Below are 25,647 nucleotides of genomic sequence, written 5' to 3'. Positions count from 1 at the left end.
TTAAGGTGAGGTATTTGTGTTCAGAGTTGGGGAATGTTTCGGTGAAGGTTGCAGATTAGTGGGAATGGGATTGCAGGTATTTGCCCTAAAGTTGGGGGGGGGGTAATTTTTACTAGGTTTAGGAGTAAGTACGGAGTAGGGAGAGAGTTATATACAAAATCTATGTTAGGGATTGAAGCAACTAGGTAAAATAATAGGTAGAGTGCTGGCTCTGATGTCAGGAGGACATGTGTTCAAATGTGGCTTCAGACACTTACTATATGACCTTGGACAAGTCACTTAACCCTATTTGCCTCAGTTTCCTCATCTGTAAAATGAGCTGGATAAGGAAATGGCAAATCATTCCAGTTTCTTTGCCAAGAAAACCCCAAATGGGGTCACAGAGTTAGAAACAACTTAAAAAATGATTAAACAACAAAAAAATACAAGGATCAAAAGGAATCATTAGTTCCTTTTTTTCCTACTTCAAGCTACAGAATTAATTTCTCACATCAGACTCCTTTTCCTGTCCTGTTCCCAGAGATTTAAAAGACAATCTTAGGCAAGGATATTATCCTGATAAGAGTATGTAGACAAGTGACCTGAGCTCAAATGAGGTAACATACGTAAAAAGCTTTGCAAACTTTAAAACACTAGATAAATGCTAGATATTAGTAGTAGATTCAACATATACTAGCTATGAGACAGGTAAATTTTTTAACCTCTTTAAGGCTCAGTCTTAACATCTATGAAATAGGTATAACAATATCTTCACAGCTAACATGAAAGTTATTTAGAGGGAAATGCTTTGTAAATCTGAATGTACTAGAGAGAAGGGAGTTATTATTCCATACTAAATCAGTATTAGTTTTGTAATCTATTTGCTATGATTTGGTTTCCCAATGATGAGAAGATTCTGAGCCACTTGAGAATGAGATACATTTCCCACCCAGCAAGGTATGACCCAGCAACACTGACTCATCAGTATCTTATTGTTGGAAGAACAGTTTTTGACACCAGCAGCTCTGACATACTATTCTAATGGCCTTGTTCTCTTTGCTCATCTGGGAAAGAAAAGGCAGATGATTCACTAGTCTGTACACAGAAATATAAAGGACACACTTCATCCAGAGTTCTACAATTCACAGAACAGGAAAGGCAGAGGAGACTTTATATAATACCTTTCATCCCTTTGGCCTCATTTGTGAGCTGGAGACAGAAGATGGCTAGAACTGTGTTTTTTTTTTTTTTTTTTTTTGTTTTGTTTTTTTTTTCTAAGTATAGATATCTAGTAAAAAAAAGCAATAATAAAAACAGTTAACATTTCCATAACACTTTAAAGTTTGTGAAGCACTTTATAAATATTATCTCATTTTATCTTCACAAGAACCTTGGAAGATAAGTACTATTATCAATCCCATTTTACAGATGAGGAAACTGAGGCAAGCAGATTAATGATTTGGTCAGGGCTACCCTGATGGTGTCTGAAGCTGAAATTAAACTTGTGACTGTAGGTCCAGCACTCTCCACAGCAAAATGAAAGATACACACACACACACACACACACACACACACACACACACACACACACACAGAAAGAGACAAAAAAAGAAATAGAAAGAAAGATAGAAACATAGAAAAAGATAAGAGACAGAAACAGACACAGAGGGGAGAAAAGAGGGAGGAGAAAAGAAAAAGAGAGCTTCAGGAGTGGTTGCAACTCAGTACTACTGATTGGGTTATCCTGGGACAGAATTTAAACACTCAGTATCCCAAGAAATTCCCTAAGACTACATTGCAGAACATTTCTTGATTTGTTTAGGGAGAAGGAATTTTCCTCACTGGGATTCCTTATACATCAGCGCAAAAAAGAAATGATGCATTAGATAAAAGGTTTGTTCTTGCTATGGCAAAATCTTTTTTGTTCTACATTGATTTTGCAGAAGAGGAGGCATAAAAAGTTATTTAGTGTCTTTTAAATTTTATAAGTTTCCTCATTGTTCAAATTCTCAAAGATTTTGTGAATAAATTTCTTTTTATCTTATCACATATTGGATGATTTCATAAATCTTGCTAGCCTTTTTAGACTAGAGTCCTCCTTATTTGGGTTTCTCTTCACATGGAAATCAATCAACAAACATTTACTAAGCACTTATTACATCAAGCACTGTGAAGACACTCCTCTGTCCTTTGATCATCTTTGCATTTATCTTTCTTCTGGAGCCTTTCTACTTTGATAATTGTCCTAAGTTGTCTTCTGCACCCTTTTTACTAGAAGATATTTGCATGCATTAAAATCATATCCTAATGACAGGAAAAACATTTCTGAAATCCAAATGGAGGCTTTCATTGTGTGTTCTAGACTTAAAATTCTGGCTTTAGACAGTCTAGAAAGTTGAACTTTGATTTGGGGGCAAATTTTTAAACAAGATAATTAATTGACTCAACTTTTCTATTTGATCAGCCAGTCTCTTGGCTCTTGAAATCTTGGAGACATAGGAGTAGGCAAATTTCTTCATGTAATTTCTCCAATATATTCTCCAACAACATAATGGATTTTTTGCCCCTAAAAATCCTTACACAAATTTCCATCCTGTACTTATCACACCATTATTTAGTCTTTTCGGTTTAACAGTTTCTTATTTATTGGTTTTGACTGTGTAAAGGAAAAAAATTCTTTCAGAATCAGCATATAATTACTCACATACAATGCTTGCCTCCTGGTGTCTCCTTAGACTGTTCCCTATCATGCTGGGTTCCAAATGAGAGGCCTTAGAGACATGCCTTATGACTTCTTAAAACTCAGGATTTGATTTTAATAACCAGAGTCCACAGCAGGTCTTTCTGGTAAAGGAAGCTTATGTGCTGGTCTCCTTTTGGAATAATTTGTAAACAGAAACATATAGAAATGTCCATGGAGCACCAAAGTTTTAATTGGAGCTTCAGCACACAGTGCAGCAGCATTGTTATTCTCTAATGTGGAGCTTTTCACTAATGAGGCACTAATTAAGGGGTTAGGAGACTTTTTCCTTTTGGTTCCCCCTCCTCCCCCCTCTTCCTCTTAATATCATCTGCTTTAGACTCTCTGAGTTCACTGCTGGAAGCATTAATGTAGGTCAGGCTAGGAATTGAGCGAAAGTGCAAGGCATCTTTGAAGCTTTTGTCTAATGAGCTTGGATGGGCATCCATTTTGTGCTACCAAGAAAAACACAAAAGTAAAAGCAAGAGAGTGATATGGAAATAAGCATTGGAGAAAGGAAATTTGGAAAGGAGGTCCAAAAAAGAGAGAAATATTGATACACAAATAAAAGAGAAAAAACAGTCTAGACAGGCAGCAAAGTTGAGGAAATTGTCCAGGATATGAAGAAATGGTGGTGTAAGAGTTTTGGGATTTCCAAGGGAAGAATGTTTTTGAAAGTTAATTATTTGTTTTTAAATTTTAATTTTTTTCATTTTTTCTGTCTCTTTCCCAAAAAAGTCATTTTCACCAGTCTTATTCAGGAAAATATAATAGCCACAAATCAATTAATGAATCAGCAAACTTTACTAAATTCCTATTACACTGGATGTGTGTGGGGGGAGGGTACAAATAAAAGTGTCTTTATTCTCAAGGATCCCAAGTAGTTCTCAGCAATAAGGCTATATGCCTCTCTCTGTGAATAACCTTTCTTTTCTCTAGGGGAAAGGCTTGCTCAGCCATTTTGTCCAAACCATATTTCAGAAATTCACAGGTTTCTCTTTAGTTTCTAACCCTTTCTTCATATTTTCCACAGGATGAGCAGCTAATGCCTCCTTTCTTTGTAGAAGCTCTCAAACACATTATGAGAGTCTCTGCCATGGAATCAGATGAGGCAATCCATCTGCTTTCAATGATTCCTAGTCCTGATTGGTTTGGATATTTAGCAGCAGTAATTCATGCTGCCAGAGCTAAATAAGTGTCCTCAGAATTCATCTTACTGAAGTGGGATCAACTGGAGTTGGCATGGATCTCTCTAGTTTCTCTGTTCCATCCTCATGACCATCACTTCAGCTTAAATTCTTGTCACTGCTTACCAGTACATGTTAACTGGTTTCCCAGCCTCCAATCGATCAATTCTCTAATCTATCCTTTAGCTTTAAATTCAAACAGAAATGGGGGTCCCTACCATATATAAGGATCCCCACAAGCTGTACATTTACTTAATTTTAAAATGTATTATTATGTTTTATTTTATTTAATTTATTTCATTAATTACTTCCCAGTTGCATTTTAATCTGGTTTGGGCCACATTCAGACCTGTTGTGGGGCCACATGTGGTCTGTGGCCTATATGTTTAACCTTTCTACTTTACACAACTGCCTCATCTCATCATTCTAGTCAAAACCCTTTTATGACATCCTACTGTCTATGAAATAATATATAAACTTCCTGAAAATTGGACCCTATTGTTTAATTCTGATCTACCTTTTTAGACTTATCCCACACCACCCATTCCATTCCCTTATGTTGACCTTCCTTTTCTGTCTCATTGTCTTTGCTCACATTTTCTCTTATGCCTGGATGAACTCTACTATCTCATCTATAAAACCTTTTATGACTTCTTCTTCCTTCTATAAGTGATCTCTCATCTTCCTCAATTTTTCTTTCACATACTTATCTGTAACATTTGTCTTGTGTTATGAATGTCTGTCTATATGTTCAAGTTAAATTGCAAGCTCTCTGAAAGAAAGGTCTATGTGTATTTATGTTTTTGTCAGAAACACCTAGCACAAGTCTTCATACATACTTAATAAATGTTTATTTGAATTTGGACTGTAATTCTTTTGCTACAGACTTTTTTGTTACTTTAAAAAACTCTGTCAAACAAAGATAACCATATGGTGAATCTAACTACAGAAATCCCTGGATATAGGTTAGCACGGTTCTTTTTGGTGCTTAAGGACAGAACTAGGAATAGTGAAATCAGGCAACTGTTTAAAGTAAATGAATCAAACAAGGGCCACATGTGGTTCACAATTCTCCTAAGTGTGGTTCAAACCATATTAAAACGTAATTGAGAAATAATTAACAAAATAAAACAAAACATAATATTACATTTTAAAACCATTTGTAGATTGCAGGGATCGTTATGTATGGCTGTGGTCTACATTTCTATTTGAATTTGATGCTATAAATATTAAGGATGGGTCAGAGAGATGGCAAACTGGAGGCAGGGAATCTAGTTACAACACATACTGGTGAGCAAAGGCAACAAGCTGAAGTGGTGATCATGGTGATGAAAAGGAGAAGAGAAACTAGGAATTAGTGAAAGTTAGAGTGAGGTGGATTTCAGCTAAATATAAAGAAAACCTTCCAAATGAGACCTGTCCACAAAGAGGGAGTTCTCTACCTTTCTGAGTAACATCACTGGAAGCTGGAGGAGGAATACTTTTCCCAGATGTTCTAAAAAATTTGTGTTTTTGGTTGGATTATGTGATTTTGGAGGGTCCCTAGATTCTCTGATTGTAGATGATGAGAGAGGAATATAAATTGCTCAGGTTGACATAATATGATCCATTGGCACAGACTTCAGGTGGATTCAGGTGGCATTGAGCAGTAGGGAACTTTCGCCAAATCTTCTGATGCTTGTAGCTGCTGAGCCATTCTTTTCTAAGTGATTGATTAGGGGAAGTATAGACAAAACTACCTTCTGGCAGATCAGTAATTATATAAAAAAAGAAAAAGACTTAGAAATGCTTTAAAAGTCATGGCAGCATCAAAAAAGGAGAAAGACACTTACAGCCTAGCTTCAGTAAGCCCAGATGTGAGGAGTTAAGGGTGGAGAGGAAGAGGCAGAGGGTCAATTGACTTTTCTAAGATCACAGAATCTGAGAGTGATGTCATCAAGTCTGGATTCCTACTGTAGTCCATATAATATAGTCATGACATTTGGTAAGAGTTGGCATGAATGCATTTGGCTCATTGAAAAGCTCTAAATGGTCCTCAAGTATCTTAAATAGTGACAAGGGAGAAGTTCCCAAAATGATATTTCCTCGGTTGCCTGGAAAGAATTAAAAAATGCTTGTTGATTGATTGAATGAATGGAGGATTATTCAAAAACAATTTTTCCCTAAGAGGGGGCAAGGAAGAGCAATGATAGTGATGATCAAAGCTCACATTTATATTGCCTCAAGGTTAACAAAACACTTTTCTAACAATGTCTGAGGGATGGGTAATACAGTGCCAGTATTATTGCTCTCATTTTTGAGATGAACGAAGCCTAGGCTCAGAGAGGCCAAATAATTTGCCCATGGTAACATAGCAAGCAAATGACATAAACAAAATTTGAACCAAAGGCTCCTGACTTTAAGCTCAGATAATGGTCTGAGCCTTTGTACTCTTTCCTGAGAAGAGAGGATAAAAGTCTCAGGATTCAATGTTGCAATCTACTGTAGATGGGACAGCTAGTCTAGCCTCCTTCCTTGGGACTGGGGTCAGCTTTTCCCCAAAGTCCCACATAACCTTTTTGGTAGGAAAACGGTGACAACCGGTTTCATATAGATTCTGGAAGATGGCTTACTTTCGAATCCCTCCCCTCAGTAATTACAACAAGGAAAACCAGAACATCTCCTAATATTTTATTGTTTCTTAGTTAACTATGGGTAGTACAAAGCTTTCCTCTTTTAGAAAAAAAATGTAGCTTCCTTCACAATGTTGCACTCTCAAAACTTCTTCCTAGAAACTCCAGGTTCCTGAAAGCCTCTCATCAATGGCTATACTTTTTAGATACTGTAACAAGGAGAGAATCATTTCTTTCAATTATTAGCAACATGAACTCAGTTAATTGTGTATAAGGGTAAACACTGATTTTTTTTCTTTTTAGAAACAAAACCATCATTTATTAACCCAAACTACAGCATTGCATTTACAACATTCATTGCATAAACTGAACAGACAAAGTTGCCACCTCTGGTAAGTAACAGACATACATTATACAATATATTTGCTGAATACATAATTTCAAACAATATGGGTACAACAACTGTTCAGAATACATACTCCAACCATTGGGTTTAATAAGTACTAAGACAAAGATCCAGTAGCTACCTTGGGTCTCAGCACAGTTAATCTAAGAGACAAAAACACAGTCGAGAGACAGTAGCTGCAATGGAATGCAAGGAAAACTAACCCATGTTAGTCTCACCAGACACCTGTTTTGGCCCCTGGGGTTCTCTCTCACTTAGACACAAAAATCACATCCATCAAAGTTGACCATGATCTAAGAAAAAGTCCATGCAATCCAGACAGAGGGACTGTTCTCTAAAGAGAATTATCCAACAGTCATTGCCTTCCAACAGTATAAGAGTTGGCTAGAAGGGCACGAGGGAGACGGGGAAACATTTTGAGCGCAGTTCCAGCTGCAAATGTGTGGTTTTCTTCTGAAGTCTATGGCGGGCCCGTATTCTAGAAACACAGAGGTAACGTCTCTAACGTCATATCAATCCACATTGCTGATGATTCTTTAAAATTATTATTACTTATTAGTTATAATTATTTTGGCAGTTGTTTGATAGGAGTTTTCTTGTGGGTTAGAACTTTGCCCTGAAACTAATGATCTGAGGGCCCTATAACTCATCAGACCGGATGACATGGAAGAGGGTGACATTGTAAAGGGTCTGATGCCCGTTGTTCCAGGCATAGAGGGCCCGGTCTTTGGGGTTGTAATCCAACATGGAAATGTGGGAGTATTTGTTCTGGAAGGGGATATCAATGTACTCATAGGTGGAGGCATTGGTCTGGTAGGCGTAGTGGACCTTGGTGCCCCCTGAGTAGCCATTGGTGACGTAGAGGGTGCCACAGATGATGAAGGCCTCGCCAGCACTGCGCTTGGGGTAGCTGGTGTTCCAGGTCTGCAGGATCTGCAGGGTGTTGGGGTCCAACTTGCTTATCACTATGTTCCCCGCGTTCTGGTTGGTGGCGTAGACAGCCCACAGTCCATTCTCATCCACCATGAGGTCAATGTCTGAATGTCCTCCCCAGGCATAATGGTACATGTTGTTGTAGCCAGCATAATCCAGGCTTCGGGTCTTGAGGATTAATTCTGTTTTCAGGTCAAACCTGATGATGATGTGACTTTGGAATTTATTGAAATAAATAGACCCATTGTAGACCACCTGCCCTGTCCCTGACCAAGGGTGAGGGAGGCGATGGGAGGTGAAATTGTCTGTATTCATAAAATCAATCATGGATTTGTACTCTCGGACAAACCGATTGTTGTGATAGCCATCCATGTACCAAACCTGGGTGAATAATAGACACCATTAGCATGACAAGAGACAAAGAGGACACACGAACACAAACACTGAGCACAGATTTCCTCCCCAAGCAGGAGCCAGAGAAATTGATTTATAAATCAGACAACCAAATATTATCAAAAAATAGGACAGGGAGAAAATAATTGGGACTAAGTGACTTGCTTGTACTTCCTTCAATCTCATGTCAGTCTTCTCAGATGAAATAGGAGTGACAACCCAAAGCTCTCCATGATATGGTACCCAAATCGCTTTCTCGATTTATTTCATGTTATTCCCTTACATATCCTTTCTGTTTTAATCAAATTGGTCTGCTCATCATTTCCCATCTCTCACATTCCATCTTTTGTCTCTCTGCCTTTTTAAAGATGGTTCTTCATGTCTGGGGTATATTCCCTTCTCAAACCCACCTACTAGGATCCTTAGTTTCCTTCAAACAACAGCTCTGGTAACACTTTCTACACAAGGCTTTTCTTGATCCCTCGATCCCAGTTAGTATGCCTTTCTTCTTGAAATTATCTTCTATAACTCAGTATGAACCTTGTATTAATTTTCCCCATATAGGTTCTATCTCCCCACTCTTAACCCTGGTAGAATATTAGCTCCTCAGGGGCATGGATTATTTCATTCTGACTCTAATACTTTCTCTTGGCCAAAATGGATAATTGAGTGTAATTCAATCTTTCTAAGTTAACTCGAAGTGAACCTTATGGCTTAGAAAAACCAGGAAGTCTAGATAATAGTTTACTGGCCAGTAGTCAGATTTTGGCGCATTTTTATATAGACAATCTGTGTAATTCATATAGTCAAAGAGTTAAAAAGAAATTCAAAGTAGTTCAAAAAAGCTGACTTGTGAGATTTCATATATGTGTATGTATACATATATATGCATTTGCAATATATGTTCATATTCATATATACTGCTAGTAGGCAAAGATCCAATACATTTGGGACTTGAAACCTAAAACCCATTTGACAATGAAGAAAATTAAAAACACAGCTCGAGCTCAGGCTAATCACCTCCTGACAGCTGCATAGTTATGTGGTAACCTGTTATCAATGTCATTGGGAAGGACAATTCTGCCCATTCCAACAGGGCTTTTTGTGTGGTGTCCTCTGCTTACTGCCAGCCCTATCACAGCACTTTTATTAAATTATACCGTCTGCTGTGTGGAACTTCATTAATTTGGCATTTAGTATTATATGAATGCAATCATTCATTGTCACACCCAAGCCATGGGAAAGTTCACATCAGTAGAAAACTAAAGCTTCTTCAAAACCTTTCAAGCTGATGGGAACTGACTGGGATGGTAAAATTCTTGATACCATTTGGATTGTTGTGGAAGAGAGTTCAGATTATGGCTTTAATACAAGTTGACTGGGAAAATGTCTAGACTTTTCACAAAATGCTTAAGTCATTTTCAACCAATATGGGAGTAAATTACAAAGCAATGCAGTTAGGGGAGAAAAATCTGCCAGGCTAATGGCATTCTGTATGCATCTGTCTAGCAATAAGACAGCTGCTTTATCCATTAGGAGCTATGTTAGCTGCAGGAGAGATTAGGAATGCAGCAACTTTCAAGTTCAACACTGTATATATGTTAACTATTAAAAAATAAACAGGAAAACCCCTCAACAACTCCTAACCTTGTACTAAGGACATTCATTCAGGTGCTTATGGATAGATTTGCTTTAAAATTTTTTAATAAACATTTTCCCGAGTTTGAATCAACTGCTTTGATCATCACTGTAATAGCAAGATAGGGAGAGCAAGAGAGACCAATCTGAGGCCCCTTAAGCATTTGCAATAATGGGTAATGCTCTGAAGATTGTATCCAGCAAAATCTGCAAAGTGCAAATTTCATTTTTGTCCCCTGTGACCTTGCAAAATGTGGTTCCAAGTCTTGGCATTTCTTTTGCTTATACCATTTAACCCATGCCTATAGACTTAAGTACCATCCTGGACCCAATGTTTGCCTCTAATCCTTGCCATTAGACTCCTCTGATTTACTGCTAGGACCCACTTCTCGTATCCGCCTAGATCACTAGCCATTTCTGCATGCTGTCTAGTTTCTAGGTTCCATTAGTTTGGCCCACCTATTAGCAAGCAAGCTCTGGTAATGATACAAGGAAAATAGAGTGTGTCAGAACCCTCCCTACAATATTTGCTGTGTAGTGTGATTTAGTATACAATGGATTTTCTTGGATTCCATCCAAAGTGATTAGTTACTAAAATATCCCAAATCTGGCTCTAAGGCAGTTTCATTTATAAAGATATGCTTATCCTGGTCTCTGTCTTCACTCTGGGCAACTGTATCTCCTCTATATATACAAATTCTGTTCATCCTTCAAGGCTCAGCTCAAATCCTATTTTCTCCATGGAACTTTTGATTAATCAATGAGCAATCATCTATTAAGGACCTATGCATGGCAGCTGCTTTGCTGACCTTGAGGATACTAATATCTAGGGAAAAAAGTCCCTGTCTTCAAAGAGCTTATTCCTTCAGCCTTTATTGAGCTGATTCCTACTTGAGCTCTGATCTCCTACAGTACATGCAATCAATATCACAACTACACTATGGTATTCCATTATAGATTCCTTTGGATTGTTCATTGTCATGTTATATTGTACACCTTGGGTTCTGCTGGCACCTTCTCTGTATAAAACACTAGCCAAACTAGAAAAGACATTCATTCCAGCAGGAATCTGCCAAAATAGATGGCTATTCAGGTTTTCAGTTTTAAGGTATGTTGGGTTTGTTTTGTTTTTAATTTTCATAAAGACTTTACAACCTTACTAAAGAAACCATTTCTGTTTTCTGCCTAGACCTTATAGAAGAATGAGCACATGGAAAGTGTCCAGTAAAACACTGATTAGTTTTATTTAAATTATTTACTTAAACTGCAGGAAGGACTGCAGAACAGGCCAAAAGACCAAGATACTGATGAACGCATTTTGAGTTTCCCTATGGGCAGCTAGGTAGCGCTGTGGATACAACATTAGAGCTGAAGTTAGGAAATCTTGAGTTCAAATCCAGTCTCAGACACTTACTAAACTGTATGACTCTGGATAAGTCATTTTACCTGTGCCTCCTTTAGTTTTCTTAACTGTAAAATGGAAATCATAGTAGAACCTCACTTACAGGGCATTGTGAGGATAAAATGAGTTAATATTCATAAAGCACTTAGAACAGTGTCCTAGAACATAGTAGGTGTTTAATGGATGCGTATTCCCTTTTCCCCTTCTTATACAGTAGTAGATCTGTGATAGCGATATCCTTGTAAAGCACACTTACAGAAGGATCCCATAGGGTTCTAGGAAGGGGAACTGGAAGGGTCTTTAAAAACTCCTCTTTTCTATATATTTAGGAACTAAAGGTTGTAGAGGCAAGGGTCTTACCCAAGGTCATCCAGTGCATTATTGGGAACTTGAAGACTGAAAGCCAAGTCTCAGCTCCATAGTACATCTAGGCTGGCATGAATAGTGTGAGTTTTTACCATGGCCAGAAAGGACAAATGCACAGATACAGCTGAGATGACACAAGATGTGATTAGAGTATTTAGGAGGCTGGTGTTTTTGTGCTAGGCTCAGGGGAATCACCATGTTTCAGAGAATGGTTTCAATTTTACATGTTTTTCAGTCACTGATGGGTGATTGAAATTCACTGAATAATCATGCTCCTGGAGCCTCACAATCAAGGATACCAATCTCTTCCATATAGATTGATCTTATTAATTCTCACATTTTCTCAATGGAATGGAATAAAATAAGTTTTCCTAGATCAAGTGATTTATCCAAGGTCACTCAGTTAACAGGTAAAATGGGACTTAAATTCAGTGGTCTGATATCCATTCCCAGACTCCTGGGTAGACATTCAGTTACTACCAGATAGATATATGGACTCCACTTAAGAAATGAATGTCACTTGTTCAGACTTACCCCATAATGATCTAAAACTCCTTTAAATACAATATAGCAATCAATGTAATATCTTCATGGGTTTATATGGCACCTTGGATGATGGAGGTGCTATATCTGGCCTTGTTAGTACCTTCAACCAATTACTCCCTTTTCACTCATAGTCTCAAAAGGCACAGAAGGCAGTCTAATTTTTTTTGGGGGGGGAGAAGGAATGTAAACAAGGCATTTTGTTCATGAATATCAAGCATATGGATAGTATATTCATAGTCATATTCATCAGAACACATCTGTACCGAATACGAGTAAAATGACTCAAGCCTCGGATTAGTCATCATTACACAGAACACTGATGGATTTTGTTTCTTTTTTTAAAGAAAAGCCAGGATTTGGAAAGAAGAGCAGGCTTGACCTTCTCTGGTCCAAAAATCCCAAGGAAAGCTATTATCTTTGTGTTCAAGGCAATACACAAAAAGCTGGCCCAAATACAGAAATATGCTAATCCTCACAAAGGCATGCCTGCTTAAGTTGGGCAGGATGGTTCCTCCTTAAACTCAGGAGAACCATTAGAAGGCCAATGAGTATAAAAATATTTGAAAGAGGACAATTAATAGTTCGAATGTCAATCTGAGTTGCAGTAAGTGGAACAAACAAAATAATGAATCTATGGGTGGATGATCCAAACAGATAGAGAAAGGTCTTGAGATCAGTTGGTTTAGAAGGGATGGGGGGGTAGGTAGAGGAAGGTTATGTATATGATTCATTCAAATGAGAACTATAAATTACCTTAGGGGTTCTAAGTATCCTTAAAGGCTTCTTGGATCTGAGCAGGAGCCATATGATTATTCCTAGGGAATGGCAGCTAGATGATATAGTGGATAGGATGCCAGAGTTGGAGTCAGAAAGATCTGAGTCTGAATCCAGCTTCAGACACTAACTAGTTGTGTGACACTGGGTAAGCTACTTACCCTGTCTTAGTCCCAGTTTCCCCATCATAAAATGGGATAATAATAGCATCTATTTCATACGGTCCTTGTAAGGATCCAATGAGGTCTCATATGTAAAGAGTTTTACAAATCTTAAAGTGCTAACTACTAGTGTACATGAAAATAGTAAATGGAGTGTTGGTCATAGAATCAGGAAGTTCAAATGTGGCTTCAGATACTTTCTAGCTATGTGATTCTGAGCAAATCACTTTAACTTTTGTCCACCTCAATTTCCTCATATGTAAAATGAGAAACCTCTGAGGGTTTTTATGAGGATAAAACAATACGATATTTATAAAACATTTTGCAAACTTTAGAGTTTAGTTAAATACTAACTCTTATTGTTGTGGTTATTATTAATTGTCAGATTTCCAAGTGAGATCATAAGACTGATCAGGAGAATGAATCAGAGGAAGGTAAACAGTGACAGTGACAGCCTTGAAAAGCACACCCAAAAATTCATGCAGAGGGATAACACAGGGTTCATGGAGTATGAACCAAAAAGGCCTTGATGGTCATTTAATTCAACCCTTCCATTTGACAGGTGCTTAAAGAGACTTACCCAAGCTGGTGACAACTTTAGCACTAACAGCCAGCTCTTTCCCCTCTACAGTAGGTGTTTTTTTTAACTATCCCACAAACATTCAGGTGCATCACACTATATAAAGTTTATCCTCATTTTCACTGTCACATTTGTGACATACCACAAGCATAAAAATCCATGTTATTCACATGGACAACCAAGGATTTTCAGCACTTTTGTTATTGTTCCCAGGCAGTCTGGGAATAGTGGTGCATAGGTTACTTGTTTCTCCTTACAGACCAAAGATGTTCACTAACCAAGTAGCTCAATGGAGCTACCTTTTGTTTTAGTCAAAAACAAAAACTCCAAATATATCAACCCCAGAAAAAAAGACTTTTTTCACACATCCCTTGAGTGCCATGGTAGCAGAAATTCTACTCCCTACTGCTTTCTTATTTCGGACTCAATATTTCTATATGCATTATTATCCAAGTATATTTAATTATAATTTCATTTAGCCTCATATCAGTCAGTTACTCTGTGGCAATATTCACCATCCTTGTGATTTCCTTGACCAAAACATCCCTCTGTGAACACCCACTTCCTTAAATCTGTTGTCTTCCCCTACCAGAATAAACTCATTGAGGTCAGGGATTGTTATCCTTGTGCATTTGTATCTCCAGTGCTTAGCATACTACCTGGTACAACAGCAAGAGCTTAATAAATGTCTTTCACTCACATTTCTTCACAACTATGATGTTTTCCTTTGGATAAAAGGATATTCTATCACTCATGTTGAAAGAGGAAGCCAAAAGAGAAGGAAATCTATATTCCTATTCTCTCCATTCAAATAAGAATTTCCTCTTTTTCATTTCATTATTTCAAAGGAAGACTCAATAAAGACTCCATTAAAATCAAAGGGCACCTTCTTTCCATATAGGAAACTAGACTTTATATATTTCAAATTTTACTCAAGTTCCATATGGTCTGGCTGATTGAGAACACAGTTTCCCCCTTTTAATTATCACTATTATCTTCATCTGTTTTTCAATTGGAAGAGTATATTTTAAAGGTCAGAAAGAGAAGATATAGGCATCTGTTGCCATTTGATTCTGACATCACCAGATAAAGCCACATTTTATAAACTTCACCCAAGATGCAGAAAAAGATGCTATTTAAGGGACTTTTCTAAGTAACAAGTCGGGTTTGATTTTATTTTTGTTTAAGCAAACACTTGTCCTACATTGTCTTTGGAGTTTAATAGTTAACATCAAAGAAGCTCTGCTGTTTGGAAAAAAAATGTCTTCATAACATAATCATAAATCTAGAGCTAGAAATGACCTTAAAGATCATTTTGTCTAACCCACTTATTTTGGAAGTGAGGAAACAGGCTCAGAGAGGTTATGTGCTTTACCAAAGATTATACTAGTAAGCGGAAAAATGATATTTTAATTTAGGTCCTTCAAAATTCAAGTTTGGGACTTTCTCTATGGTACCATTCAATTGAACTGGGGTGGAAAGCAAAATTCTCACAGTCTTCCCCACAGGTTAAGTTGGAATAGTTTAACAGTTAAATAGCCTCATTATCCTGCTTGTTAAAGGAAGGGAAGAAAAACATGGCACAATGGGGCAGCTAGGTGGCGCAGTGGATAGAGCACCAGCCTTGAATTCAGGAGGACCAGAGTTCAAATCTGGTCTCAGACACTTAACACTTCCTAGCTGTGTGACACTGGGCAAGTCACTTACCCCAGCCTCAGGGAAAAAAAAAATGGCACAAGAAGATCCCTATAATTGTAGATTGAGATTGTAAGGGAATAGCCTATTAGAAAAAGATGTGGTTGTTACATGGTCCTTATAAAAGTTCAAGTAATTCAGATAAGTCTAAGGAACACTTTTTAGTTTTAAAATGAGATATTATATCCCTTATTTGCTGTAAGGTGTTAGTAATCTCATCTCTTTCTTCAAAAATAAACATCCTGGTTTCATCACTTTCTATAGACAATCAGAATTCTGAACTCCACAGTATCTGGTGGTGGGAAAGACTGAAACAATTTTTGGGAATCTATGATGAATGCTCAGGAATCTATTAACAGTGCTGAGAGTCAAATCAGAAAAGATAAGAAAGATAATTTGAAGAACTGGGAAAATGGAGAGATAAAGTAAGAAGGCAGATTTATTTTTAACAGGAGGAAGAATTCACCCCCAAATTAGAATTGTCCTGCAATGTAACAAGTTTACTTTAGTAAGTCAGGAGCTTCTCTGTTTCTGAAAGAATTCAAGAAGATAAACTATCAAGAATGCTCCAGTGGGTGAGGATCTGTGTTCTGGGATAGAAAGTTGGACTGGCTGGTCTCTAAAGTCCCTTCCCACTATAAACTTCTATGATCTAGTCTCCAAAGGACTCTAGCATGAAAAGTTGTTCTAATGATTAAAGACTAAAGCACTCTTATGAAGCTAGTTGAATACTTAGAAATGCTTTTAGGATTCAAACACTTCCAGTTGCAAGTTTTTCTGCCACAAGGCCAAATCAGAGGTAAGAAATGAACAAGTTCCTCTGGAGGATAGGCCTATTCAATCTCTGCATGCATACCATTTTGCTCAGCTCCCTTTCCCCTTGGACAAAAGCCTTAGCAAATTATCAGCTGGTTCCACTTAGTCAGTCCCCCACCCCCTTTCATCTATTTGTTTCTGACAAAGTCTCAGCAAATGAACAAAGTTGTGTTTCATTCCATCACACCCCAGAACCTAGATTGATTTTCATCTAGTTATTGGCTTCCTGTATCTTCATGATCAAAATTGGATGGGGAAAACAGAAAAGATTAAAGCAAAACAGAATAGGAACAAACATATCTCTCTAGGCAGTAGGTGATTGTTCCAGATCGATAGAGGGGTACTGTTGGTTTTGTCAAATGACAAAATATGAGATACTCATGTGACTGCTGGGTAAATCAAGAATAATTACCACAAAGTCAGTACTATCTTTTGTTCAACAAAAAGTAAGACAGTAGAGAATGATTAATTCACTAATATTTCAAACCAAATATTAATGGTTACTCATGATTTTTATTTGGTTCTAAGAACTAGTTGAAGGCATTCAGCCAAATCCCTCTAAAATCCAAGAACTTCTTTTCTCTGTGATGGCTATAAAGTTATTATGTGGATGTTCAATATCTAATGCTTAAATGAATCCATCATCTTGACAGATTTCTTTTGTAAGACTTTTACATTTTTGGTTCTAAGCAAAGGTCTCTGACTTTTAGCAGCTTCCTCATTACATTTGAATCTTGGTCTTTTGACTCCAAATTCACTCCTTTTCCTATTGTACCAGAGACCAAATGTATTTGTAATACTTTACAATATAAGAATGTTTAGATGAAATTAATTAAAAAGTAAAGGCTACAAAGTGGGAGGGACAATTTAATCATGGATTACTGGATATTAATAATCACTGGATATTAATGCTTCTTTCTGGAGAGGACAAATGTTATGGTTTTCCATGAAGAATGTATACTTCAGGAAGACAAGGACTGGTTCATTTTTATTTCTGTATTCCCAGAACCTACTGACCCACAGTAGAAGATTTTAAAATGTTTGAACTCAAGTTTCATGACAGTGTGATGAACATTTAGGACCATCACTTATTTGGACATAATGAGATAATCCCTTTTTTGTGTACAGTTAAGATCACTGAAGCTGTTCATTTTTATGGAAATTATGAAATCAAGAGAAATGCGACATACTTCCAGGAAAACATGGTAACTACTCTTCCTTTATCCATCCTCTTCTATAAAGGAGAAACTGCCAGAATTGTTATCACATAATTTCTTATGCCAACAACTCTAAATAGTGAAAACCATGAATGGAGAGCTAGATAGAAGTGGATAAAACAGAGCAGTAGCATATCATGGGCATGGTAAGATGGGATTTTAGGAGCCATTTGTATCCATTAAGATCTTTCAGAGAGGGTCTAATCTATCTATCAAAGCAAGCATCTCCTTCATGTAAGAGTAATGATATAAGTTGTCCATTTCTCCTACTTCTTCATGAGCTTCCCAGAGAAAACATAGGTTAGTTAAGGAATTTCACCAGGTTTGTTTTTTTTTTTTTGGTAAATTGTTTGTGCTTATCAGATTAGTGCATTGGACAGAATAATTAGAAATAAGACCATGGTTCATGTCCCAAATAGTTTGTGAAATTCACACAGAACTGTAGGCTTGAATTTGTTCTTTAAGATGTTTTTGTTTTAAATGATAATGACTTGCATGAATTCCAGAGGGTGATAACAGACAAATGGCAATTTTAAAAAATCATAAAAGAAGCAACTATAGATAGGTAAAAGGCAGGGTGAGAAATGGCCAAGGGAAAGACTATAAAAGGATGTTTGCAAAATATCTACCATCCTTATTCTATGGGAATAAGGCAAAATACTCTATTTACATTGTTCATTTAGTCAACAGTCCTTCATCTCATCAATTCCCAAAGGAGCCCCAAACAAATAAGCAAGGGGCCAGCCAATCAAGACAAATATGGAACTTATTTCTTCTCCCTTTTCCGAGTTTTTCTCTAGGGGAAAAACTGTACAAAAAAGAATAATATCTCTTCTAAATAAAAAAGGACATGAGTTTATATCTAACCATGAGAGGAATAACAAATGAAAGACAAATGAGATGCCATTAAAACAGAGAAGTCTAATGGATCTTTCCCCCTCCTAAATTAAAAATAGAATGAAAAACTTAACAGGGGATATATTTTGACCTAGAATAAAAAAGTCTTAAAGGTGAAACTGCTAAGACAGGAAAAGGAAGCTATAGGAAGATAAGTCCATTCCAGAGTGACTTTGTACAATGTCTCTTTTTATGTATAGGTTCGTTTCTTTGCTAGACAGGAATCTGGTTTCTTCAAATTCTCCAAGGGTCCAAATTAGCTTTTATCTCTGAGAAGTTATTGGGAGCAGCCTGAAATATATTTTTTTGTTTATCCAATTTGATCTCAAGATGGTCAATTAAGTTTAGAATCTTTAGAATGGACAAGACTTTGAGAGACTACTTAATTCAATATTCTTCATCTTCTCTTACCCAATACCCATTCCATGATTCACCCATTCACTCTTCATGTTTCTTCATAACCTTTTCACTCCCTCCCACCATCACACTCTGAGAAAATCTTCAAATTTGGGAAAAAAAGTTTTGCTTTCTAAAAGAGTAACAGTAACATATGTCTATTTCCTTCACCTTAGAAATGAACATGAATGTTCTATCCTATCCATATATCTAAAAAGCTGGAACAGTTGGATAGAGAAAAAAAATGATGAGGGGGAGGACAAGGTGTTTATGGGGAGCTAAAAGTGTCTAGGAAGAAAGGAGGAGCCATGTTGATAGTTTGCTTATGGAATCATCCCTAGTTAGATGGTTCCCATTCTTACAACTATACTGGCATTTTCCTATCAACAATGCACAAGAAATGCTTACCCAGTCCTTCTTCCACCTTTAGACTATACTTAACTCAGGCTATTAGAACTGGATACCTTTTTCTTAAAATGGAGGAAATTACCAATTTTATTAGGTCCCATGGTCTTGGGTATTTTTTCTTAGCTAATCAGTTGTTCTAAATGTCAGTCCTCCTTAATTGATTCCTACCCAATCCATCCTGGCAAACAGCTTTCTTTGGCTGACCATTAGAGACTCTCACCAGGAGGGAAGACTAATATTCCCATTAAAGTGTCCCAAAAACATTTTAGTCAATAGTAAGTGTCCTTTCCATGACCATACAAGACTGCTCTTTTCAGAGGCCCCCATGGAGCTGTTTATTAGATTCTCATTAAATTGAATTTGTTTTCAAAATAGACATAATAACTAGATTCAAGCACTAGAAATTTGGAGCTTGAAGGAGAGTTTCATCAGTTTCAAAGACCACAAATTGTACAAATCCATAGCTACAAACCTTAGCCAGTTCTGTTTTCATAGCTCCAAGATGGGATAATGAAGTGAGGTGGGGAGAGATAATAAACTTACCCTGTTATCACCTTCTGGTGCTAGTGGGTCTGTCATCCAGGATCCAAACCTTGATCCAGAAGTTTTTATGGTCACTGGGTCACTGATCCCTGTTAATTTGCCACAAGCTGTAAAATAGTATAATGCAGAGGAACAACAAGGTGGATTAGCAACTGGGGGGGCAAATGACCTCACTCAAAGTCAATTTAAAAACTGTGATATTCCCACAATAGGCTTGTACTATTAAGAGTGGAAAGGGATGGAGACAACATTTCTTTCTCTCAGAGGCAGGAGAGGAAGCTCTGCTTTTATTTCCTGTCATTAATTTGTGAATGGCTGCTGAAAATTTGTTCATGCCCTTGTTTTTAATGGCAACATCCCTTATCATAGTGGCTCAAAGAAACCATATCCTCCCCAAACCAGGAGTGCTGCATTACCAGTGAATGGTAAATAAAGCCAGATGATGTTGCAGGACAGTCAGCTTGGTACAGAACAGAGATAGCTACATATCAATCTTCCAGAACCCTACTGTATCCCTGCTGAACTGCTTTACATAGAAGAAGGAAGGTTGAGATGACCATTTCAACACCATTCAAGTTTTTAAACAATGGATAAAGAAGTACATCCTCCTCCCAAAGAGCAATAATTTTCTTACACACATATACACACCCCACAGACCAAATGTTTCATTAAGTTAGGACACATAACTCTTTAAATATCCTTATTGATTAAAATCACTTATTAAGACAAGGCTGTGAATTCATGGACATGCCAGAAATGCTATTCCTAGCATTGAGTGGAGGAGTGGGAGGTAAAAAGAGGCAGTACTGCCTGGAACACAAGACTGAGTGTGGAGAACTGCTATGTCTATTCCAGGCTGTGCTGTGGGACCTCAGAGTGCTCATTCAGCCTCTACTTTGCCCCAATTAAGCCCCAATAGAGAAGATAAGAAAGCCTTCTTGGGATCATGAAGCCCAGCTAGGAATATAATGGGATGAAGATGCCATTGGTTCTCAAAGGTATCCATGGCGTTCATTAAACTTGCTTTCAAAGTGGACATACTAACTAGACTCAAGTGATGAGAATTTGTAGCTTAGGGTTGGTGAGAGAAATTCATAAATCAGCTTCAAAAAACAAAATAAATCACAAATCATGCAAATCTGTACCTACAAACCTTAGCAAGTTCTGCTTTCATAGCCCCAAGTTAGTATAAGGAAGTAAGAGAGAGAGAAAGAATATACTTACCTTGTCCATGCCACCATGGCACCAGTGGCAATGGACAATGGCAGCTGGAACTGCCAGCACAGATTGAAAACCCACCATTAATTTAATTCCACATTTGGTAAAATTAAATAGTAACAACAAAAACCCATCTTGATTTATAGAGCCAGAAGGGACATTAGAATGCAGAATGGCAGAACTGATGGGATATTACAATGTAGAAATGTCAAGACAGAGTTTAGAGCTAGAAAGCACCTTAGAGACCACCTAGTCTAATCCCATAATTTACCAGATAGGGAAATGAAGACTAAGAAGAATGAAATGACTTTCCCAGATCACATGGTACATTAGGTGCAAACTGGGGCCTCTGTATTTAACAAAATTGTATTTAAGGTAGGAAACCTTATAGAGTTCCGTTGAGATGTGAGCTTTTCCATGGGAAAATTCTATGGAAATCTCTCTTATTGGAAAATGACCTTTCCTTCTTCATCCTCATCTAGAAAGCACATTGAGTATCCTCTGATATACTTAAGTATGACGTAAAATATCATATGATATCTGTGCTGGTACTGTATCCCTGAATTTCATCCAGGGAAACATGCAAGGCTTGAATCAGGAATTGAATCAGGCTGAATTCAGGAAAGAATACTATGCTTGGAATCAGAAAATATTTGGATTCAAATCCTACCCTTAACAACTATATGAGACGAATGATTTCATTTCATTTCTGTAAGCCTGGGCTTCCTTATGTGTACAATAAGGATAATAAAAGCTGGAATACCTACCTTACAGGGCTTTTGTCAGGATCAAATTAGATATTATGAAAGAAAATAAGCATTTTTAAATACTTATTATGTGCTTTACTGTACTGCTTTACAAATGGTATCTCAAAGCCATGGAGAAAACTGAGGCAGATAGAAGGCTAAATTCTGTCCCCAAGTTTTTAATGTTGAATTTGAATTCAGATTTTCCAGATTCCAGGCTCAGTATTCCAGATTCCACTTCACTGTTAAAGACTCTGCAGATTTTAAAGTGCCATATACATATCAACTCTAATGATTTAGTTGGATTTTGCATTCTCCCCAGTGCTTAGGACAGGTCTCTGTATTCTGTAAGTGCTCAATAAGTGTATGTTAGATAAATGAATGAATATTTTATATTGTTCAACAAGACTTTGTTTTTTGTCTTATTAGGTCACAGATTTGTTGGGAGGGGCACATGACTCCATTCTGCAATAAAAGTCTCTTCAGTCATGTGCTCTTAAATGCAAACTCATCTGGAGGACAAAGGGATATAGGCTGAATAGGCTGCTTCTGGACAGTCCCCTCTACTTTCTGAAGTTCTAGGGTACTTGATTTAGAACTGGAGGAGATCACAGGAGTTCTAGTTTAATTCTGTCCTCCTCCAACATTTTACAAACATCTTATTTTGATTAATAGGTTAACTCAGAACTGTCTGACTGTTCATACTAATCCTCAAAATTCTAATAGCTAATAAAAATGGTTTTGAAGCATATGGGAAGATTATTTTAGATTTTTTAAAAAGTGCATGATACTTTAAAAAAAGAAAGGTGGAATGGGGAAGAAAAATGTAAATCAATCACACAATACAGAAGTCAAGCCTAGAAAAAAATCTTAGCAAGAATCTTATCCAAGTTTGTCCCTTCGTTTTACAGAGGAGAAAACTCTGAAGTCCAAAGAGATTAAATAACTTGCCAGATCCAGACAGATCAGGATTTAAACTCTGGGCCCTTTGAGAGTGCCCAAGTAGCATTCTCCCCTTCCACAGTACCATACTGTGCAAACTCAGTGAGAACCAGGGACCATAGGAAGGGACCTGATATTGGATTCTTTCTACTAGAGGAAACCCATCCTTCCTTCTCCCCCATAACTCCCCACCAAAGGATGTTTTTCTGGCTTTAGCCTTCAGTCTGAACCTGAATACAAATGGTCCATGTCAACACTGTGTTATTAACAGAAGCTCTTATTAGTGTATAAACATATAGTATACAGAGTTCAAGGAAGATCAAGGATTTGTGGGAAAATTGTAAATTACACCTCACCCAACTGCCATTTAGTTTATACAATTCTTTTAAAGCTTCTCTCACATGCTAAGCCATATCCACTGACCAACAAAAAGGGTACAAAACACGCTTCATTTCTTACACTGCTTAGAACAAGATTTCTAGTATAGCTTTCCTCCCGCCTTCATGGGAAAGAGAAGAGGATGTTTCTATTAAGTAGTCTCTTATGAAACTTCACAAGAGTTTGAAGCTCAGGGCCCTAAACCAAGACTTACTACAATTACTTCTTGCATTTCAAGTTATAGAGACAGATTATTGATAAAGTGGCATCTAGAAAGGAGTTGATTTAGGGCACAATCAGAATCAACACTTTTACCTAAATACAAATCACTTTTTTTTTTTTTAAATTGAGTCATCTCTCCAAGCTGTTTTCTCATGGCTAAAGAGTCAAGAAATAAATAAAATTGCCATATAATGTGGCATAATGGAAAGAACACTGCATTAGGCCTAGAAGACCTGATTTCAAATATTAGCTCTGTTGCTTATTCTTTTGATGATTTTAGACCAAATACTCAGACTCTGAACTTCCTCATCTGTAAAATAGCATCTCTCTCCATCCTTTTCCTCCTCCCACCCTTTCTCTCTCACACCTCTCCCTTCCATAACAGCTGGTGGGAAATTGTCAAAGATATAGTCACAAGTGCTATTTTGGGAACTGTCCTTGGTACCTGGTCACTTGATAGTATATTCAGGAGACTAGGTCATTGCTGATCTTTCCCTATTCCAACCTAAAGGAAAGAGAAAAGTGTGTGTGTGTGTGTGTGTGTGTGTGTGTGTGTGTGTGTGTGTGTGTGTGCACGTGCACACACACACACACTACCTTCCAGCTTGAGATCCTATGATCCATGATTGATTCACATATTTCTCCCCATGTCCAATCTTCATTTTGAAAAATAAATATAGCTTTTAAAAAACTGACTCTTTCCTAACCTACTTCATTGTAGTTTTAATCAGTATCAGGGATGATTGTTTAAATATTGTTAAGAACAGAGTTATAAATTATTCTGCTTAATAAATCAGATGTTTCATCACTGATCTCTTCAATAGCTCTGGATAAGATGTAAGAGATCCTGCTAAGGAAAGAAATTATGATCTCATTTGATTCTGAGGCTCATGTCTATCCACAGCAACTTATATCAATTTAGCTGAACAATTTCTTCCACATTTTCATGGTAGACTATCTGCAAAAAGGATAGGTATTTGGAGGGGTGAAAAAGGAAGAATTATCTAAATAAATGGAAGTGATACTTTGAATTTGGATATAACTAATAAAGGACTGGTAATCTCAGGAGAGAGTCTAGTTTTAGGACCATCTCAGATTATTTCTTTCTCCACTAAGCCTTTTGAGGTGACAGAGCTACATTTAGTATTTTGAGAGAGGAGGAGGACAGATATTTTGGAAATCACAGGAGTCAAACACTACATTCTGTCTATATGAGTCATTTCCTCTCATTCTTATTAACCTTGGGAAGATCCCAAGGCCATATGGGCAAGCCAGCATCTGCTGAATAACAGAAAAAAGGGAATTCGTATGAACCATAAGAATATGGGGCTACAAACTATGTTCTTATAGACTGATTTAATTTCACTCAAAGGATCAGATCCTATAAACTTTGCTTAGGGAAGGCTATTCAGGGAGATATCAGCATTGACCTAAAAATGGTTAAATCCTTAAATATTTCTCTTTCAAAGAAACTTTTTTTTATTGGCTACATTATATTCTCCTTATATGTTGCTAAGAAAATAAATCTAATCATGAATCTCCAAAGGGTTCACTTATTTGATATCCTCAGGAAAAAAATAACCTGCTTATTTTTTTTACTACATTCTGTTTCTTTAGTATAATCTCATCCTGATACTTTTCCCCATCTAAACACAAATCCTTGAACTTCCAGCCATCTCAATTTCCTTAATCCCTAGAGTAAATAGAGCCTGTCAGTGAAAAATCATTCTCTCCCCACATTTTTCAGTATTTCTATTTCTATTCTCTATTTTTCTCTATCTCTCTGTTTCTGTCTCTGTCTCTCATCTGTCTGTTTCTGTCTCTCTCTCTAATTAACTAGTAAGGAGACACTCAAAGAACTATTTCCCAATACTATGTGGGGAGCTGTCCTTGATGTCTGGTCACCTTATAGCATTGTCAAGGATCAGGCCACTACTAGTGTTTTTCTATTCCACCCTACCCCAAAGTGAAAGAAAAAGAAAAAGCAGATTTGCTCTAGGATAACCTTTTTCTTGACTTCATACCTTTGTTCATGCAGTTCTATATGCCTAGAATGCCTTCTTACTTTACCTCTGTCAGTTGAAATCATACCTATTCTTCAGGTACTGCTCAAATAAGACCTCTTACACAGTATCTTGTTAATCCTTTTAGCCAGAAGTTATCTTTTCAAGTAAACACAAGGACTCATGGCAGTGATCACACAGTGACCTGTATGTTTATCATATGCATATTCTTGGAGATGTCATTTGCCATAAGATGTCAGGCTCTTTGAAGGTAAAACTATATTTTGCATTCATTTCCATATTTTTCTACACCATCTAACATAATACCTCGAATATAACAGTTGCTCAATAAATATTTGCTGAGTAATGGAAATCTTCCCCCACTACAAAGAAAAAAGTATTATAGTTTAAACAAAAGTCAGCATAATAGCAATACAGAATTTCAATGT

General features: G+C 37.1%; 1 protein-coding gene across 2 annotated transcripts in view; it reads right to left on the bottom strand.

Annotated features, from left to right (window-relative positions):
• Nucleotides 1-6,561: 6,561 nt before the first annotated feature.
• OLFM1 (olfactomedin 1) overlaps nt 6,562-25,647 on the bottom strand; it is a 56,740-nt gene continuing 37,654 nt past the window's right edge. For both annotated transcript variants that reach the window (XM_074294072.1, XM_074294071.1), the window contains exons 5-6: nt 19,690-19,796; nt 6,562-8,238 (exon numbers count right to left, since the gene is read on the bottom strand). In XM_074294072.1, coding sequence (XP_074150173.1) covers nt 7,564-8,238; nt 19,690-19,796 — 782 coding nt within the window. In that variant the 3' untranslated portion in view covers nt 6,562-7,563. The remainder of the gene's footprint in view (nt 8,239-19,689; nt 19,797-25,647) is intronic.

Source organism: Sminthopsis crassicaudata, chromosome 2 (genome assembly GCF_048593235.1).
Source record: "Sminthopsis crassicaudata isolate SCR6 chromosome 2, ASM4859323v1, whole genome shotgun sequence".
Lineage (NCBI taxonomy): Eukaryota > Metazoa > Chordata > Mammalia > Dasyuromorphia > Dasyuridae > Sminthopsis > Sminthopsis crassicaudata.
The sequence above is the reverse complement of the archived record's forward strand: the minus strand, read 5'-3'. Positions and strand labels throughout refer to the sequence as shown.